This window comes from Bos indicus, chromosome 6 (genome assembly GCF_029378745.1).
Source record: "Bos indicus isolate NIAB-ARS_2022 breed Sahiwal x Tharparkar chromosome 6, NIAB-ARS_B.indTharparkar_mat_pri_1.0, whole genome shotgun sequence".
Lineage (NCBI taxonomy): Eukaryota > Metazoa > Chordata > Mammalia > Artiodactyla > Bovidae > Bos > Bos indicus.
This window is the reverse complement of record NC_091765.1, coordinates 40,516,648-40,537,918: the sequence shown is the minus strand read 5'-3', so window position 1 is coordinate 40,537,918 and position 21,271 is coordinate 40,516,648. Positions and strand designations below refer to the sequence as shown.

At 35.2% G+C, this 21,271-nt stretch overlaps 1 protein-coding gene across 2 annotated transcripts in view; it reads right to left on the bottom strand.

The window, feature by feature from the left end:
* SLIT2 (slit guidance ligand 2) overlaps positions 1-21,271 on the bottom strand; it is a 407,371-nt gene that overhangs the window by 375,015 nt on the left and 11,085 nt on the right. For both annotated transcript variants that reach the window (XM_070791218.1, XM_070791219.1), the window contains exon 4: positions 14,185-14,256. In XM_070791218.1, the coding sequence (XP_070647319.1) occupies positions 14,185-14,256 (72 nt within the window). The remainder of the gene's footprint in view (positions 1-14,184; positions 14,257-21,271) is intronic.

The following is a 21,271-nucleotide window of genomic DNA, read 5'->3' as shown; positions in this document are numbered from 1 at the left end:
CAAACAACTCCAGCATTCTTGCCTGGGAAATCCCACGGACAGAGGAGCCTGGAGGTCTACAGTCCATGCGGTCACAAAGAGTTGGACACGACTCAAGAGACTCAGCACAGCACAGCACATGTGTGATAGAGAAATTTAGATCCCTTTGTAAGAATTTGATACCTTAGCACTGGTATCTGCTTGTGTGCCTATCTGTGTGTGTATATATGTGCACATATAGCAAATGATTTTATATACAACACACATACATGTAAGCAAATATCAGCATTAAGATATCAAAATGTTACGCAAAGATCTAAGTTTCTCTATCTCTAGAGTTAACAAAAGAATATCAAGTTTACTTTCAAAGGTGAACTGAAAAGAACAGATTTGTCAAGCCAATGCATTTAAAAAAAAAGTTCAGATCACTATGTTGGCACCAGAAAAATAACATTAAATTTCAGCCACCCATAACTAAAATAGTTTTTATTTTTTTAAAGAAATCTCAAACAGAATTGACAAAAAGCAGTTAGCTTTTGGAAGCTGCTCTTGCTATTTGGATTAATTGGTATTAGTGGGGGAAGCCGAGAAAAAGGAGGACCGTATAACCACATAACACTGAGAAACAAATTTTTTAAGTTAAGTGAATTTCTTCATCACAAGACGCCTTGGAGATTAACACACAAACGTGCACTGCAGTCACTGCAGGGGATGTCTTTCATTATTTCCTGACACATCTGATGACAAAACTTTGCTCTTACATCACTGCAGAGCACACTTTACGAATCACTGCTTTGAAAAACAATACGTACAAAATAATCAGCAGAGCCATAAATACAAGGCACTAAAATAATATATGCTTGAGACTGGGGAGAAGAGCTCTAGTTAAAAAAGATCTAAATCTGAATTATCTTATAAAAATACAATGACAGCAAGTACCTTGCAACAGATATCACACTGATGATATGGATATAACATTTATTTAGAAATAACTAAACCTCTAGCAAAACATGTTTACTTATAGTTTAATAGAGTTATTCAACTTGATCATTTAATTTAGAAAATAAAGCAATATCTTGACTGTATTATTACTGATTTATATCATTATTCTCTCTTTAATGTATGGTTTTTGAATGGGAAAGAGCTGAAGAATAACATCTGTCCATTTTAATAACATTCCATTATACGTATAGTTCCTCTTTTGCCCCTCTGTCATATTTAAGTTAAGTCCTTCATCTAATTTTGATCTAGTATCCCATCTCAGGCAACAGAGTGATATCCAACAACCCAGAAAAGAACAAAAAGTAATGTTGATAACAATGGCACTGCCCATTGTGTAATACTTCATTGTAAAATTGACCAGAATAAAAGAAAAATTCTTCCAAGACAGTATCATGTGAAAACCTCACCCTGAAATAAGCTGAGTGATACATTTTGTGATTTTTAATGTAAGTATTGTAGCTACAAGTATTAGTCTTGTTCCTCCAACTTGGTTTTTTTCAAACACACCATTTGCTGCAGTAACTTCCCAGTGTCAACTAAATTCCAGAGGATTACATGGTGGGTGGGGAAAGGAAAAAAGGTATTTCCTTTTATCAAATATAACTATGTTGCTTTCTCATTCCATCATGTTCCTCTCTGTAATAAAAGAAGAATCCAGGGTGGTCACTTGGAGTACCTGATTAACAACTTTTCTTGAAACTATTCATTAGGTGTGGAATTCATTCTCCTTAAAGAGAAGGAAAGAAAAACCACACCAACCCTGAGAGGGAACCTGTCTTTCAGAAACAGACTCCAGACTTCAGTAGCCTTCAGGATATTCAGGCTCTATACATTCTAGTCTTCTCAAAATAAAAGGAAAATTAATTGTCCAGGGTGCACAATGCATTTAGTAGGGTGAATCACAGAAAAGGAAGGTACCAGCTCACAAACCTGTTAAAATCAAAAGATTATAACACAAATGCGAACATAAAAACCTATGTCCACCATTATTCTTCCTTGATTTGCCTTATTTTTAATTCATTTCCTCATGCTATTAGTTGTGATGTTTGAGGGACAGGTGAATATTGAAATTACTTCAGTTATATACCACTTACCTCCTATTGAGGGATTATCATGTATCAGGATAGTCACTTAATACTGCATAACTATCAAATCTCCTTCATTATTTTTTAACATAAGTCTTCAAACAGTTTACATTTAATAGCAAAGTCATGCAAAATGTAAGCAGGTTATATTCATTTAACACAGAAACTGCTTTTACTTTTTTTTAAATTGCTAATAGTAAAGAGAACAACCTCAATATCATTCATCCACAATTTCCTCATCTAATTCCTGGTTTATTACATGAATAACTCTACTATTACAATTCTTAGAAGTAGTCTGAAGAGTTCTCCACACATTTTGGAAAAAAGAGCTAGAGCAAACTTTTTATATAGTTTTATTTCCTCTTCTTCCTTCAATTACACCTGCACATATCCTAGAGACCAGGAGAATGTGAGTGTGAAACTCGCTCAGTCGTGTCCGACTCTTTGCAACCCCATGGGCTATAGTCCATGGAATTCTCCAGGCCAGAATACTGAAGCAGGTAGCCTTTTCCTTCTCCAGGGGATCCTCCCAACCCAAGGATAGAACCCAGGTCTCTGGCATTGTAGGTGGATTCGTTACCAGCTTAGCCACCAGGAGGCCTTATGCTATATTCTTGTCCCTTTTTTATCTGAACTACCAAATACTTTTACAAGCCAAGAAAAAGTCACTGAGTCATGTCCAACTCTTTGTGTGCCCATGGATTTGTGGCCCACCAGGCTCCTCTGTCCATGGAATTTTCCACACACGAATACTGGAGTGGGTAGCTATTCCCCTTTCCAGGGGATCTGCCCATGCACGGATCGAATCCAGGTGTCCTGCATTTCAGGAGGATTCTTTACCATCTGGGCCATCAGGGAATCCCAAAAAACTGGTCCTCAAATCAAGTACCTTTGCTTAGCATCTGCAGCTAGTGAATAGCAGATTCAGGAATATAACTAGTACATTTTTGGACTTATGATTCACATCGTTTATATTTCATTCCAAATTCAAACTATTGTTAGTGTCTTTTTCAGGCTAAGTTCCATCAAGGATTCACTTGGAAAGTGTTTCTTAATTAAGCTGCACTAGGCTAAATGCTATATATAAAACAAAGACAAATATAAGACAGGAGTCTCAGCAAAGTTAACACACATTATTAATATAATACCCAAGAGAACATCATATGAGGCAGGTAATAAACATGGTAGCTGAAATAATAAAAATCAAAAAATAAAAACAATACTGAGCACTTACTATTATCATACATCATATTAAGCTTTGTTCATTTAGTGAATAATTTATTCCTTACAACATTCCCACGAGGTAAGTTCTAACCATCATCCTCATTTTACAAGGAGAACCAGGGCACAGGGCAGGAAATTGAGTGACATTCCCAAGTTTACCCATTAAGTGATTCAAACTCTGGCAGTCTGAGTCAACAGTCTGTACTCAGAACCACTACAATATAATTAATGATCATAGAGGTAACTAAAGCAGTTGAGAAAGGTTTGATAGAGGAGGTGAGGCTAACAAGAGGATGGTAGTCTATGCTACTCTACACTGGAAGCAAGCAAGGAGTCCAAAAACGCACTGGGAATGTCCAATCATTAATATGAAAATCTGCTTGCCTGGGACATAACATATATGTTGCTAAAGTGATAATGCAGAACTGGATAGTCCTGGGTATTGAAAGTCAGGCAAAAGAGTTTTATGCAAAAGGGAAGTTAAAATTTTAACTACCTAATCCCCACAGAGTGGACTAGAGTATTTCTAGATATATCTTCCAATCTCTTGCATACAATGGTTTCAATGGAATAACTACCAAACATATTTGTTACATACAGTAAATTGTTTGCATTTAAATAAGTTACTCCTATTTTTTAAGAAGCAAACTTGGAAACTTTATCTAAAATAAATCCTGAAATCTTTTTCATTGGTTTCAAGTTAGAGATTCTAAATAACTAATGCATAAAATTTTAACACTGACTTTTCTTCAATATAAGAGCATATCATTGCTTTTTTAATGTAAAAGCAATATATTTATCTGTTAAATGAAATTTCCTATGATTTCTCTACATATTTACTCTTCAAACATTTCTGAGCATTCACAAAATAGCTGTTCCCTAGCTCTCAGTATCCCCATTTCCAACTACATACATACACACACACATAGACACACACATCTGCACACAGTACCTATTTGGCTTGGAATTTCAACTGGTATAATGAACTATATCATATAGAACATACTAATCATCTAGTATGTTAAGTAACCAGATACTGTCACTCTTCTCTTTCTCTTTCATACTTTTTAACTTCTGAACATTTTGTGTTTTATAACTACCTCAAGTCAAAAGGTAGGTATATATAAAGGAGATAACATTTAAAGTAATATTCCTACTTAAGGGGTTTTGTTACTAGACTCTGAATGGAGAAACAGCTTTGGGAATGGGAAAAAAAAAAAACAACTCAGTGTGAGTTAAAAAAAAAAAAGTTTTAGAGAAATGCTGAAACTTGATAGAAGTAGGGAAAGCATATAACATTGTACAAAGTGCCTACGTAATGCTCGGTAGTATTTTGTGAATGAGAATATAATTCTCAGTTCAAAGCAGGGCTTTCTATTAAGAGATTTTAATAACATTCAATACTCCTTGCACTCTTACCATGAATAATACAGAAAGCAGGTTTTATCCTGAGGCACTTGAATTTAAACTTTAAAAAATGGGAATAAACATTTTTAGTTTCAGTATGAATAAAAGCAGTGTACTTAAAAAAACTATACTATAATGGTATAATCATTTCTGGAAAAGTTAAGAAAGATTTCACTTTAATAGCAAGTAACTTAATAAATATTTTAAAGTACTTCACATATTCGAATATGAAGTTGCATATCTGGATAAAATGAGAGGAGTAACAGATATAAATTTTAATAATAGTTCTAGAAAAAGTGTATTGAGCATTCAGCTGCCCTTGACAACTGCCCTATATTTTCCAAGTGTTATCAATTTGTCTCAAGACCACTCTTTTTTTAGGTAACTGTATTTATAAAAGATCAAGAATAAATGAAGGCATTTGATAATATCAATCTTTTAGCAATTAATGAAGTTTATTTGAATTTTCATACTAATGCTCTTACTCTTTCTACTGTCTATATATAAACCTCTTGCATCATATGATAGTAATGATCTCTAACTAAATAATGATGTTAATATAACAACAGTGTACCTTTTTTGTCATAAAATTTGCTTGAAAATGATTACCTATTTTGACACTGATTCTTAAGATAATGTAACTACAGTGTAGCTTGAAAGATGTATAATGCATATAGTTAGTATTATAAATGTATTACACTTCATATAAACTAATTGGCAGTTTCAAATGTTCTACAGCAGAAAGTTTAGAATGTAAATTAACTAATATTTAAATGACAGATGTTTACATAGAAATAAAGTGTTTAAGACATATTTTTAAGATCTGAATCTAGAAACGTTTTAAATAAGCACACCAGATTTAAAATGTAATTTAAATTAATATTTTAGGGGAGAAAGGGTCAAGGTTAAACTGTTTGTCTTCCTTAAAAAGTGTATAATGTCTTTTGTGTCTCTACTAACAAAAAAGAAATCTCAATGAAACTCGGATATTAAAACCTCCCAGGAAACCAACAATAAAAGCTGCTAAGAATTTCACAACTTTTTTTCCTTAGGTGTTAATTAAATGATCATTTAACACTGCAATGTAAACACAACATTTTCATCTCCTGACAGCACAGCCTATTATAAATCCGGGGTAATAAAAGTCTTGGTGTTAATGCTCTGAACCAAGTTCCCACCACATTCTAAGATGCCTTGTCGTGTCTAAGGTTAAGCATCTAGACACAAAACAAAGCTTGCTCCTACTCTACTTCCAGTGCAATTTTCCCATCGCCCAGTGACCTAGGTAACACTTTGAGCAATAAAGAATAAATTTAATTTCTCCAGCATTTTGTGAGGATTAGGAACAATTGTTGGCCTGCAATGACTTTTTATCCTTGGATTCTTTTCCTCCAGAGCATTCCTCTGGTCCTAAAAGAGAATTCTGATGGTTTAAGACATAGAACAAACAGAACTTTAAATTAGGCTTTTTTCAATCAATTGGAACTGTTGGAGGGGAAGCAATCAACCTTTCTCTGTGCTGTTCTCAGCTATTCACATACTTCAAGCTTTAATCTTTCACTAGTAGAAGAAACCTATCATGACGGGGCAAAGCTATCTTCCCATTCTGTTTCCAGACTTATTTATTTCTCTTTTCTTTAAAAAAAAAAAAAAAAAAAAAACACTTAAATCAAGTTGCCATACTTAGCTGCTCACATTCATTCGGGGACATTTCAAGAGGCACAGATGTTCTCTTAACAGCATTTCACTCCACTATGCTATTCCCTAGACCACAGGTCCCACCGAAGACTGGCCTTTTTACTCTTCAGTCCTTCCCTCTCTAGGGTTTAAGCTTAAACTCTTGCCCCAAGTTTCTCATATCATAATTTATCAAGTGTTTTAAGGATAATTCTCTCTAAATAATTTCTTGATAGCAATTAACTTGGTTGTGTGTAATGAAGAGGACATACACCACTCTCGTCTAAGGGCAAAGCTTATGTACATATAAAAAGAATTGGAGTTACAATACAACCAAAACAAAAATAACTTCTGACTCAAACTTATTTCTCTATCAATCATCGTTTAAATTCAAAGCGCTGAACAGCTTGCAATTTGAACTGCATTTTGACAAAATGCTTAGTCTAAAAATCCATTGAATATCACAATGCAGCTTATGTAAAGGTGGCAGAATGTTTCACAGGTCAAATCATATTTTGAATATGCTCATTGGGATGCTTCTCTTACATTGTTTTTAAACTGAAATTTTAGTTAGTGATAAAAATGTACTTTAGCAATGCAATACATCTTCTGAATAACGTCCAAAAGAGTTTATCTATACCTTAAGGAGTTCACTCAGCGTTTTCTAACTGGTTTGTATTTTTCCTTCATTTTGTTATTCAGGACAACACATCATTAAAACAACAATTTAATATGTGAACTAACATAAATAGTTCCTGAGTCACAGCCTCTTTTTCTATCCTTGATTTATTTTATATAAGAATTTTTAAATTATATGAATCATCAACTGGAAGCAGATGAGAGACCTCATTAAGAACATTCTGGCCTTAATATACCTTGTGTTGCCAAGTAAGGAGAAATGGAATGGTGCAAATGCACATTTTATGCTAATCTGCAGTGTTAAAAAGTTAATGTGGTTATACTTATGTATATGTTATCACACTGAGAATAAATGCAAGAAGAAACATGAAAGAGAACCAGGAGCTTTTCTGACTGTGGGCAACTTGCTGGGACATCTGTGTGACTATTACTTCGTCCTATTTTACACTGAGAGGACGAGAACTCCACAGGCATCATTTCTATCATACCATATCATTTCTATCATATTATACCAGAAAGTTGACAATGTTCTTTTGAATACAGAATCTATATTGTGACTTGCTATATTCCCAGGAGATAAATGTCACCCCTATTTTATAGAAAAGAAACCTTTGCTCCAGAAGTATCCATTGATTTACAAAGATAGCAAAGCACTAACATCTGAGTAGGCATTTAAACACTAATATTTTACAATATTAGTAAAATATATTTCTCACAAAATAGATTTCTTAAAATGTAATGTACATACATTAAAATTAGCTCAATAGAACTAATACCTTATGGTCACTTATTCCTAGAATTAATACTTATATAAACTTCAATCACTAAATTATAATCTTGAGATTGCAGCAGCAATTTTATGACTTACAATCAAATTTTAAAATATTTCTTCCTGATATGTGTTCAAAACCTTTTTGACATGAAAACCATATACTTAAATTCATCTTTCAAAAAAGCACACTCAGTCTCCATGAACTCTGAAGGCTTTAATGTACATATTACAGGTCAGAAGTTGGCAATGGCTAAAGTCCACAAATGCCACATATTCTGTGGGCCACACACCATGGCATGGATCACAGTGTTCATAGTATTTACACTCACTGGCAAGCCATGAGTATTTGCTGGTGGAAACAGAAACATTTACATTTGGGGAAGAAACTATTTAAACAAGTGCACTTGAGTGGGAAAGACCTTCCTGCACTTGACTTTCCTATGCCAGGAACTATGCTGTGGATTTCACACCAAAAAATCTACTCTGGCAACAGCAGAAGCCTGCCAATTTCTGACGTTCTCCAGCAAAAGTCTTCTATTAGATCCCTTTAAAGTAAAAACTTCCCACGGGAGGCCTGGCAAAAATATCAAAAACAATCTTAATCTTCATTGTTTTTATAACGTCTAAATCATACTACTGCACGTTGATTTAAAAACAAAAACACAAGTAAGCCCTATTCAACTGCTTGCCTTTTTTCACGGCAAGAGATAGGGGCTACTCTGAAGTGTGTCCAGGTCAGTCTATGAAGAGTTTGGTCTACCTCTTAAAAACGAACCTTTTGCTATATAACAGTAATATTTTTAAATATTACTTATATATCTCTGTTTTTTAAGTAGCAAGAAGAGAGTCCCTTGGACCTAATAATAATAATTAATAAGTTACTTAATAAATAATAAGGGACTTGGGGTTTTTAATCACTGACAGTTAACACTTTCCTAAATGTTATCTCTCATACAGGTTCTTTGTTTTCAAACATAATCAATCTGTTCCCCTTAGATAGGTATCAGTATTAACGATACAGTGTATCCTTCAAATGATGACACAGACACACCATCTTGAAGAACTTTTATTCTCTGCATCTGAAGCTTTCTGGCAGTCTCGGCACCAGAGATGGGAGGCAGCTACGATGACAGCTCCCTAGATGAGTAATGATGTCGATCTGGCGGGACAACGGTAACCGTGGCAACTGTAACCCGCAATTCCTGCATTACCACTGTTGGATTTACTGTGGCAGGGGCCAAACAGGCCAAGAGTAAAATGAAGCAGGAGACTACACACCTGACACTCTAGGAGCCCACACTTTAATCAGAGCTGGCAGAAATTAACTCAGGAGGAATTCTGACACAGGCACCATGCTTGTCTTCTACTTTTATCCTCGAATCCAAGAATCCTGAGACTTAACTGGCATCAGAGAACGGCGGCGGAGGGGAGGGAGTATGGTGGTAGTTTTATACAAGTATAGTATTATAGTAAATTAAGATATTTTTGCTTAGGTGGAAAACATTATTTTGATTTTTCAGTGCATACCAATAGACGCTTCAATGTTTAGAAAACCTAAGGGGATAAACATTAATGAACCAAGGTATCCTTTAAATTTAATTTGGTTCCCCATTATTCATAATGTCTTCCCAGTGTTACTATTTGCTCATTCAAGTTACAAACCCTGAACCCAACAGAGATTTAATTCAATACATCAAACACTTACTGAGAGCTTTCTAAAGGTCAAGCTTTATACTAAACCCTGGGGATATTTAAAAAACGTATTTGTAATGCAGGTACTGCAGTATTTATATGCATAATTACAGAAAAAGAAAACTAATCTACTAACAATTGACAAGTATACTAGTGGTTATATCTGAGTGGGGACATCATGAATAATTTATACTCCCACTTTTCTATTTTTCTGAATTATCTAGACCTTTATAACATTAAGCATACTTACTCTTGTAACTCCTCAAAACCAAAATCAAAAGCCAAGGCTCCTTTTATAAGAAAGGAAAGGAAAGTAAGGGCAGCTTCATCATATATTTGTTATCTTTCCCAAACTAATTTTTATTTTAATAGAAATTAAGTTTTCCTCTTAAAGAATTGTAATAATTATTATCAAAAAAACAATTTGGAGAATCTGAGATCCTATCTGACAGCAAATGAATTGTGACCTGACCAATTGAATTTATTGCTCAAAATCTGTTTATCTCAGGTAAGGAGTCACTAGGCCATAAAAAGAGTTCTTGGCTTTAAAAATACTATTTATAATGTTAGATAATTTAATGGCTCCAAAGCTCACTAGGGAAACACCACTTGTTAACCAGAAATAAAGAGTTTTCATTTAAAGAAGCAAAGAAAATGAATCACTGGAACCTATGTATTTATTTTCATTTGTTAGCTTTGTTTTGTCTCAAGAGATACAAATAAAAAAATGAGTTTCTGCAACGTGGTTTGGCTACTTAAGCTTATGTTAGAAGTCTGGGTAAATATAATAATACTCAAGGAAATAAACGGAAAACCACAAAACAAATATTTATAACCAAATGCTTAACCACAGAACTACCAATGAAATGCCTCTCTAATGAGCCTAGATGAGTAGCTGCAAACTCAGGCTGTAAAGTGTGAATCACTCACTGGCAAGTCACCTTTAAGGTTATACTTTTCAGGAAGATTTGTATATGCTACTCATAAATTTCCATCATAATCAACCATTTCAAAAGTCACTGTACTTCTGTCAGTTAACCCACTCTGAATTGCTCAGAAAATCATGTTCTCCACTCTTAATAAACTAATAACAAAAATGCAATCCTGGTTTTGGAGGAGGAGCCAAGTGAGAGGATGGAGAATCTCCTTAAGTAAGAAAACTATGTACTGTCTCTTTTAACCTCCAACCTATGGCCCTTCACTTTTCTTTCTTCTTTACTTACACTTTCCATCTGTCAACAAGTGCTTGTAATTTTATTACACTGTCCTGTAGTTTATGCAGAGTTGGTATTATTTTACAGAGTTCTGTTAATGGACTGGATAAATGGTAATGCTATTTAAACTAGTCTCCTGCTCCAGCAAACACAGCTGCAACTGTACTACTATTTCTGAGCAAACATCTTGACCTGAACACGGAGTGCTCTCTCAACCCGTCCAAAGAGAAATCGGAGCAGACAGCAAAGGAAAAGCATATTTGGCCGCTAGCAGCAACTAACCGTGTCGAATCATAATTCATTTACAGTGTACCCTCCTTTTCTTTTATACTGCATTTAGAATTTTTTAAAAAAGCATGTGTGCTTCTTCACCTGGCATCTCATTTCCAGCCAAGAGTCAAATGGTGATTATTCCTTACAGAAGTAAAAAGAAAATCTGTATAATGTCCAGTGGAACAGACTAGATTTAATCTAAGCAAACAATGATAAAAATCAAACATCAGTGTGTGAACTATAAAAATAAGTTTTTCATCGATTATGCATCTAGAAACAACAGTATTAAGGAACGGTAAAATATAAAATAAGTTAGGAAAAGAACTAGAGATAATAAATTCTAAATTTGTTTCTTTCATGAATTCTAGATGAGAATGGCTCCACTAAATTATATGGTAGGGCAATTGCGTGTGTGTGTGTGTACTCACTCAGTCGTGTCTGCCTCTTTGTGATGCCATAGACTGTGACCCACCAGGCTTCTCTGTTCACAGAATTTTCCAGGCAAGGATACTGGAGTGGGTTGCCATTATATGGTGGGCAACAGTGGATCACTTAATATGCAAATTAGCCACCAGTCAAATTTTCCCTCTCCGAACATACTGCTTGTCCAAAATCTGTATCCTTTGTCCTGTCACTTATCCTTCTTGTGAAATAAAAGTTCATTTTAAAATGAAGATTTTAAAGGACAATTTTTGCATGTAGATTTGTGCGATTTTTCCATCTGTTAGAACATTTGTTTCGGGTTAGCTACTAGGCACCTGTATCATATGATGAATACTTGAACTTGAACCCATCTTCTTAGAAATTAAACTAGCCAGGCAGTTAACTTCACAAGCTTTTGTTCCTTTATTTATTACATACTCTTACTGGTGGTTGTTTAATTCAATTAGTGATCATCATCATAAAAAACTGGTCACAGGTAGCTGATAACTTTCCTCTCAAGAGAAAGATCATGGTTAACCATCCACTGCATTTAACTTGGGTGAGACAACAGTGTCTCAACTCAAAAGAAGATAGATTCCTATTTGCTGAGGCAGAAAAAATGTACACCTCTAAGTTTTCATGGGTATCCAGTGCCCATGTCAGGTGTCAAATCCCAGGCAATATTGAACATAAAGCCATCAAGCTTTAACTTCAGGAAAATCAAAGCATCAGAGTCCTTACAGATCCACATCAGAAACAAAATTTTATCTTCCATTACTTCCCAGGGGAAATCCTTTGAGCCAAACAGGCACATTATAACTCATTTTCTAGCTGCCCGTTTTCCCCATTTTTTAACATGCTTTTTACTCACTAGATGTTGCCTTAGAGTTTCATGGGTTCTGTTTCTTTCATTTACTTAAGGATATCAAGTTGTCTTCTTCCAAAAAGTAACTTCATAAGGTTATAAAATCATAATATAACCTAAGTGAAAATCCCTTGGCCTACTACATGGTATTGTCAAAGGAGGCAAATGCTAAACAGAACATAATCTGCTGATAGGGGATTCTGCACTAGATTATACCACCCAAAGAAAATTAATCAAATACTCTCCAACTAAAAATCAAACATTCTAGTTTCTCAGGGACAGTGTTAAAGTGATTTCCTACATTTCCCCCCTTCAGCTTAATAATTTTAATTCTAGCCGTAACAATCATTCCATTAAAAATTTTTTTCACGGCCACATAGACAACAGACAATTTTCTAGACAATGTGGATTGTTTAGATGCACATCGTTAGCATAGCAGTAAATTAATTTAATAGCACTCATTATATACTAGCTTTGAAATCAATTCTTCAGCATCCCCACAATCAAAAAAAAGTTAAGGAAGAAAGTAGAATACTATTAAAACCACTTCTGTAGCCATTCTTGGAAACTAAGTACAAATAATTAAATATAAATATTAATTTATATTCATACACATAATCTTCATAACAGCCTACATCCAGTGTCTTTGGTAAAAATAGTCTTTAGAGAATTCTTGTTAAAAAGGCAGTCTCTAGGTTTCTTTATTTGATTCTTTTAAATTTACCTAAATTGAGCCAATTAATCAGCAGGGAACACAAAGCAGAAGAGAAATACTGCTAGGCGGCTTTGGCTATCCTTACAAGAATAGAATCAGGAAAGTCAGACTCTAGAGACAAGACCTGGTGTGTAACTGGCTCTACCTCTGCCTGCTGGGAAAATTCTCTCCACAGTGAGCCAAGGTGTCAGGAGGCCCTAACAGAGATCCTAACAGAGATACGATGTGGGGGAGGGCTGTGGGAAAAGACCCTTCCTACTTCTGGAATTGATAACAATACTGAACTAGTAGGTTACAAAGCTTGGCTACAAAGTCAAGGTCGGAAAAGCAGTCTCCTCACTTTCCCCACAGGCTCCACATATGGGACTTTGCAACCATCCAGGTGGAAACCAAGCTGAGCAATTTATTCTGTATATCCCAATGATTTTTCACAACATCCAAGAACACTGATAACCATTGCTATTAATTTCCCCAACACTTTGCAGCTTATCTCCCATCTGCACAAAATCATTCATATGGCTAAAAACCTACTTGTAAGAGCTGTCAAAAGTGTGTTTTCACTATTGCACATTCGGTCACTGAACAAGGATTCCAGGGAGGAAAAAACTGATTCTGCCTAAAACCCACATTAACACTCCTTCCAAAGAAATACTTCCATTAACAGTCGATGACGTATTTGATATGAAACCCTCTACAGTCATTCATATCGTGGAGTTTGGAATTCTGGCTTTAAAAGGAAAATTTAAGAGGAAATTTACAGTCCTCTATAAATACCTTATAATAGTATTTCCAGACTAATAAAGACTATTCGAGTATAGAAGCAAATATCAAAAAGGCAGACATTAAGAATCCCAACTTTACAAGAATACACTGCCAACTTCCTCTGAAAAGGAAGCACAGTGGCAATCTTTCCCTTCAGAACTTAATCAAAAGTTTCCATAAAGAAGTTAGGTAAATCCCCCCATCAAAACCAAAAAAGAATAATACAACTGCAATAACACATACACGAACCAGTAAATGCTAACCAAATACAAGAACTGGACCCACTGGAAAACCAATCATAAGTTTCAAAAAAAGAAGAAAAGAAAGACAAACTTTTAATCCATTAATCTACTGGTGAATAGATTCCAGGAAAGCACAAGGAAACAGATCCAAAATACATTTAATAAAACGCAAGGTACTACACATAGCAACAATAACTATTTCTGTCTACTTACAGCCTGTATAGCTTCGAAGTCCCAAGAAACAGCAACTCAGGAAACAGCTGAAGGTGATTTCTGTTTAAACGCCTTTTGAGAAAAACAAAACAAAGCATATGTTACATAGAAAGTACCCAACAATGAGACTGTGATTGGGTAGTGTCATGCCTCATCCTGTATTTCAGAAAGAATGAAATAACATTCAAGAGAATTCAAGCATTACAAATCAAAAGTTGGTTACACCTTTTGTTACAAGATTCTTTAAAGCAATTTTCCATTGTGCTTACTCAGATGATGGTTACTGGGGCCTAAACTCTATATCCACAACCCTTGCAACATCAGTCAACCAGCACAGACACAATGAAAAAGGCTTTCTGGACTCGTTTAGTGAGTATGTATATTTAGCGAGCTCAACATATAGCAGAAATATCGTATTAAACGGTGCCCTAAAATAATTCATATTCTGTCCCAAATGACCTAAATCTTCAGCCAAGTCACTGAAGGGAGACAGAAATTTCTATTTTTTTTAACCTTTCCATTTAGTTTCACAAAAACGTATGAGAAAGTGTCAGCATGATTTATCCCTCTAGGCAAAATCAGAAGAAAACTGCAATCCACAGTTCTTTACTCTCAACTGAATAAGGCTGAGTTACAATTAACAGTGAGGGCAAAAATGTTTAAGTAATGTTTTTCCTAAAAATGTTTAACTGATATTGGGATGTTTTAAATGTTTTAGAAAAGAATTTGATTGCAACCCTAACTCAATTTAAGCCCAGGAGCTTGGCGAGCTATAGTTCATGGGGTTGCACAGTCAGACATGACTGAAGCAACTCAGTACGCGTGCACTATATAACTAAGTTCTTTCGGATTATAAACACTTAGAGAAGAATGGCAAATTCTAGCCCCAATGTACGAATTTCCCAATCCCATTCATTTTAAGTGTACAACTTAACATTTCAGTCAAAATAAATTCTATCCTTTTTCCAAATTTAAATAAAATGATGATAAGATGATGTAAAATGCACACTTTAATGATTTATAAGTTGCTGGGCTTCCCTGGTGGTTCAGCCAGTAAAGAATCTGCCTGCAATGAAGAAGACCCAGGTTCAAGAAGACCCTGGAGAAGGGAATGGCAACGCACTCCATATTCTTGCCTGGAGAATCCCTTGGACAGAGGAGCCTGACAAGGCTACAGTCAACAGAATCTCAAAGAGTCGAACATAACTGAGTGACTGACACAATAGTTCTAGAGGAGAGCAAAAATATCCAGAAAGTAAAGTCACACTGAAGATACTTGAGGTGTTTCTTGTCTTAAAAATAAATGTTAAGGGGACAGGAAAAGAGGGCATATCAATCTTACCCTCTTTTAAACGATAATGTATTCAAACGGTCATCAGATGGGAATAGAATTACACTCATTTAGTGTCTAGAGTGTAGAAATGGTGCTAGTAATTTTAACTTTTAACAAAGCATTGATAGATGATTATAAGGAAGATCTTTGTAAGTACAAAAGATATTAAGAAATGAACAGCCTTAGGAAGCTTTCAACTCTTATTTTATTATTATTATTATTATCCACATTATTCAAGCAGAGGCTATGCATTTTTTCCCTGCAACAATGTAATAAAAATTCTGCATTAGGTTAAAAGTTGGATCAAGTGAACCTCAGAACTTCTTCCAAGTCTAAAATGCCATGAGGCAATGATGATTATGCTTACCATCTTTTGTTATATAACTCATATTATTAAGAGGTTAGTCATCTATAGATAAATGCTCAGAACTTAATAAAATGTATATAGCTCACAAAAATGTATGTTGAGACAATCAGAGGTAAAATCATAAAATTTGTAGTGAAAAGGTAAACTTTTCACTTACACTAATTTTATTTTTTTGATGAATAAAGCACACAACAAGATTAATGTAAAGTTAAATCAAAAGCTTTTATTTTTTTCTTTGCCAGGCATAATTCTAAGGTACGAGGACTCCCAGAGTCTATTATACACTTTCAATGAACTATAATTTAATTATGATCTTGTTATATTTATGTCTGAAAAAATAATTACAAATATTCACAACAGTGGTAATAAGAATTTTTCTAGGAAAGACTCCCCATTTTCCAGAGAGGCAATCCCAATTTTTAAAATTACAGAGATGTGCTTTCATAATCTGATCCAAACCACTGGAGAACAAACATTGTCCATGAGTCTCCAACCAAAAGAAGGACGTTTCTTCAGGTCCCCAGCCCTCACAGAGGCAAATCTCTGTATGGAGTTTTCCCTTTTCTCCAAAGGATCCTTTCTAACATCCTCTGTGTAATTCCCCTGATTCTCCTACGTAAAGTTGGTTCCTCCCTTGTCTGTGTCTGCATTTGCCTCTAGTATTTGATAAGCAAGAGTCCCTAACACTATATTACTCAAAACATTAATTCACATAAATGTCTGAGTCCCACTACACTGTAAGCTCTTCAAGCGTAAAGACTACGTGCTGTGTGCTAAGTCGCTTCAGTCATGTCCATCTCTTTGCGACCCCATGGACTGTAGCCTGTCCATGGGATTCTCCAGGCAAGAATACTGGACCCAGGGATCAAACCCGCAGCTCCTGAATTGCAGGTGGTTCATTACTGCTGAGCCACCCAATGGGGAAACCCTGTAAACACTGTATCTATGTTTTCATATTTCCTTCCCTCTTCCTTGGCACTTACTAGGTTCTTAGGAAATGCTGAATAAAAACAAACTGCTCTTTGCATTTTGATATAGTTTGGCAAAACCCTAGCATGTACATTTTATGTTCAGCCAGCTTTCTCCAGACATGTTTTCTAAGGTACATGCCTTAGGTTTTATGCCCCTCTCCAGATAATCAAAGTCCCACGACCAAACCTGCTTTCATGAGCCCTATAGAGCAACTGCCTCCTTTCCTTTAACTTCCCCGTCATGCCTTTCTCAACATAATCTAGAAACTGGAAGGAATTCTATATGTTGAAACAAATTCAGATATCCAAGTGACTGAGAGCTGCCACTAGATTACGTGTTAATGGGTCCACACAATTTCAGATATTGTAAGAAAGAAAGCAATTCAGATAAGAGGGCAAGCAGTGTCTTTTCTCATTTCTTTTCATATGCTTAAGAGGTTCCTAATTCCTTCTCCAAATAACAGCTAATACATACTAAACTTACCAGGTGACAGTCACTGTTCTGAGAAGTTCGCATGAATTATCACATTCATTCTACCCCATAAGTAGGTGCCACTGCTATTTCGGAGGGAGGCACAGAGCTCATAGAAAGTAGAGCTAGAATCTAAATTCAGGTGGGCTGACTCCAGAACATACCCCCTGAATCACTCCTTTCAAAGAGACACAGTCTAAACATCCCTAAACAATAATTCAAAATAATGTAGTCCTCAACTTTCCCTTTCAGCAATCTTTCTTTTTTTTTGGGGGGTGGGGGGTGGGTTGGGGCAAAACATAGTTTTACATAGCCCACTTCTTAAATATCTATGAATGGATCACCTGGAAATAAAACATCAAGCTTTATTTAAAAAGAAACTAGCTTTCTAGTCAGTGCACTATTTTAAATATCTATTTAAAATACCTAAAGTTGAAATAAAAATGAAAATGTGTATAAAATATTTTTCTTAAAATTCAAGTAATTTATCACTATATAATGAAAATTATTATAAATGATTTTCATGTGTCTAAACCAACCATGTGTATCAAGCAAGGTAATGTCATATGAAAAAAGGTAGGTAACAGGTGAAGTGATAACATGAATAGAAAAACAGTATTGTTGCACTTTTTTAAAAAGAATACCAATACATTTTTGGTTCCTAGTCTTCTATTTCCTCTTCCATCAGTACCAAGAATAAATGGAAATGCAAACATTACAATACAAAGTGAAACTCTCCCAAAATATTCAATAAAGGAAAAAAATTAAAGCAGAGTTCCTTTCTACAATGACCAGGAATTAAATCTTTAAACTAAAGAGTATTTTTTAAAATACGAAATTATGTTAAAGATACAGAGTGAAGTAAGCCAAAAAGAAAAACACCAATACAGTATACTAACGCATATATATGGAATTTAGAAAGATGGTAACGATAACCCTGTATGTGAGACAGCAAAAGAGACAAAGATGTATAGAACGGTATTTTGGACTCTGTGGGAGAGGGCGAGGGTGGGATGGTTTGGGAGAATGGCATTGAAACACGTATAATATCATATATGAAACGAATCGCCAGTCCAGGTTCAATGCAGGATACAGGATGCTTGGGGCTGGTGCACTGGGATGACCCAGAGGGATGATACGGGGAGGGAGGTGGGAGAGGGTGTTCAGGATGGGGAGCACGTGTACACCCATGGCAGATTCATGTTGATGGATGGCAAAACCAATACAATATTGTAAAGTAATTAGCCTCCAATTAAAATAAATTTAAATTAAAAAAAAAAGACTATCAAGGTGCATAATAATTTCTAAACAGAGCTGGAGAAAAAGTAGCCTGGCCTCTTCCAATACTACAAACTACTTCTTAGTAGCTTGAAGAGCATCATAATAATAACTCTAATGCAAATGTGTTAAAGAAGTTAAAATCTGATAGTCCAAGAACAGATAAACAGCATGTAGTGAATTAAGGGCATCTCAGAGGAGGATTTATGAAGCCAACAAAAATTAGCAGCATTAAGCTGATCAGGTGGGTCAATTTCTAACTGTTCCAGCAAGGATATTCAATTGTGTCCAAGGACACATAACAGAGATTCAATGATATTCAGCTCCTATGTCATCACTAACTAGATGGAATCTGCCTACAGGATCTCAGGACTAAAAATTCTCTGGTTGGAAAGTCATGGTTTCAGAAAGGTGTGTAATGAGTCTCTGAGACACATTCCTTTAGGGAAAAGATGAGAGATCCCAGTAACCATTTCCTCTGGGTGGCCTTCAGTGAGATGAATGATCTTTCTGTACCACACTAAAAACCACAGGCCTCTGAAATGCAGATTCTTAACAGCTCAACTTGAAGGGCATTATTGAAAAGCTTTGTTTCAGATTATTATCTGCCACCCACTCCTGTTACTTATCCATCATTATAGGTTGGAGATCTTCTTTCAACTTCCTCCTCAATCCAATTAACATTTGCAACCTTCACCCCAATCCAAAATGTAAAATGAAAACGATTTTACCTAAGCTAGTAAGAAAGTCCCATATTTACCTATCACTGTAAATGTGATACATTTACAATGCACCTGATTTGAAACAAGTATTTGACGAACACTGCCTTTAAAAGTCTATCATTTACAGTCTCCCGTTTCTCATACATAAATGTCTTCTTCTCAGGTAAATTTCCATTTGTCTTTTATGCTAACATTTTTAAAGCAAAGATTTTTAACATTTAGCAAGTATTAGATAAACTATATTTTTGGCAGTATCAGTATTTTCACCCTTTATGCTCCATGGTAAGAGATAAAAATTTATTAATAAAAAGTTGCTTCCTCTTCACTCCCCTTACTTCTTGATAGTCTCTATATGTTCAGAGCGATTCTGATAAATACTCTGAAAAAAAATCTGGAGAAGGCTTTGCACTTTCTTCACATCTCTTCTATTGACTATATGCTATAAGAAGAAAATCAGAAGGAAAATGATAGTAAATATGAATATTTAAAAGTCAGATTTATTATAGACACATTTTATTAGCTCAAAAAGATAAAGTATTTCCAAAACTCAGTTTCTGAAAAACAGGAAAGGAGATGTTGAAATTTGTAATAATAAAAAGTTCCAACTCTGCATCAAGTATTTTGTGAAAATACATGCATTATCTTACTGAAACTACATACCGTTGCTATGAGATATAATAACTGTCTCCTTTAATGATGACCAAAAATGCAGTTTTCAAAGATAAGACAATTTGATCAAGATCTCACAATGGAACAGAAATCAAGTATTTACTCTCATGTAATGTTTTAAAGGTAAGGAGAAGAGATAGTATCTATTTAAAAAGCACAATCAACAGTAAAACCGGTGAGTATTTGCCAACGTTCCATAGGACACCAGGCAATAGCATATAAAATTACAAGGTGTTTTTACCGAGGGGAGGCTAGATTATCTACAATGAGGAGAACGACAGCTAAGAGATGGAGTCCCACCTGCATTCAGAGGAGATGGACACTGCCAAGAAAACAAGTAATTTTCTGTTGATGTTATCTTAAAGCAAAAATTCCAACTGCATTAAAACCAAATCCAAACTGTTACTAAAATCTCACTCTGAAAATGTTTTCACCAACATTCCTTCCAGTCCAGCAGATATAAATTGCTCTGAAACAGGTAAGAGCAATATATGTAAAGTTCATGTAGAAAAGTCTCTCATCCCATGTTAAGTTGTAAAATTCAGTTTAGAAGGCATAATTCAAGCAGAAGGGTATCCAACAGGAATGAAAGACAGGAGTTCAACGTAAAATATTTGACATTGGTTGCTTCCACAAATACATTGTAACAGTGCAAACTAAACTACTCATTTCAAGGGAGATATAAAGGCCACAGCATCCAGCAAACACTGTTACAAAGGATGAGCCCAAAACAGATGTGGGAAAAATAAACAGCATTGCCACTGCAGAATTTATAAAACGCTCCACAAAGAGCAAACAGAACTTCTCACCACCGTTCAACTTCAAGGCCCATTAAAAAAAGTTGTATGAGAAACCCTCTCAGACAGATTCAGTGTTCTGCTAAACTTCAACAGTGCACTTGCATTAAAGCCTTCTAAGATGTAAATGCAATTTAAAATAGTTCACTATCACTTATAAACAGGCAAGAATAATTGGACATTTAATGGCTATCACAGATAAAGCAATTCACATTGAGCATCGAGGTGCATGATTTATCTCCTACAATGTACATACCAAGCTTCTTTACCGAGTTTGAGATGTTCTTTATAGAGACTTTCCCAAGAAAATAACTGCAGTCACTTTAAACTTGAGTATAAAGGTGCCAGAAACTATGATGAGCTTGCATTCTTTTCCAAGTAGATTAGCACTGTTAGTGTACCGTTACTTCAAGGAAAAGAATGTGTTATGTGTTGCCTACAAACTTGCAGGATGAGTTAGAAGAGGGATTCTCCACAT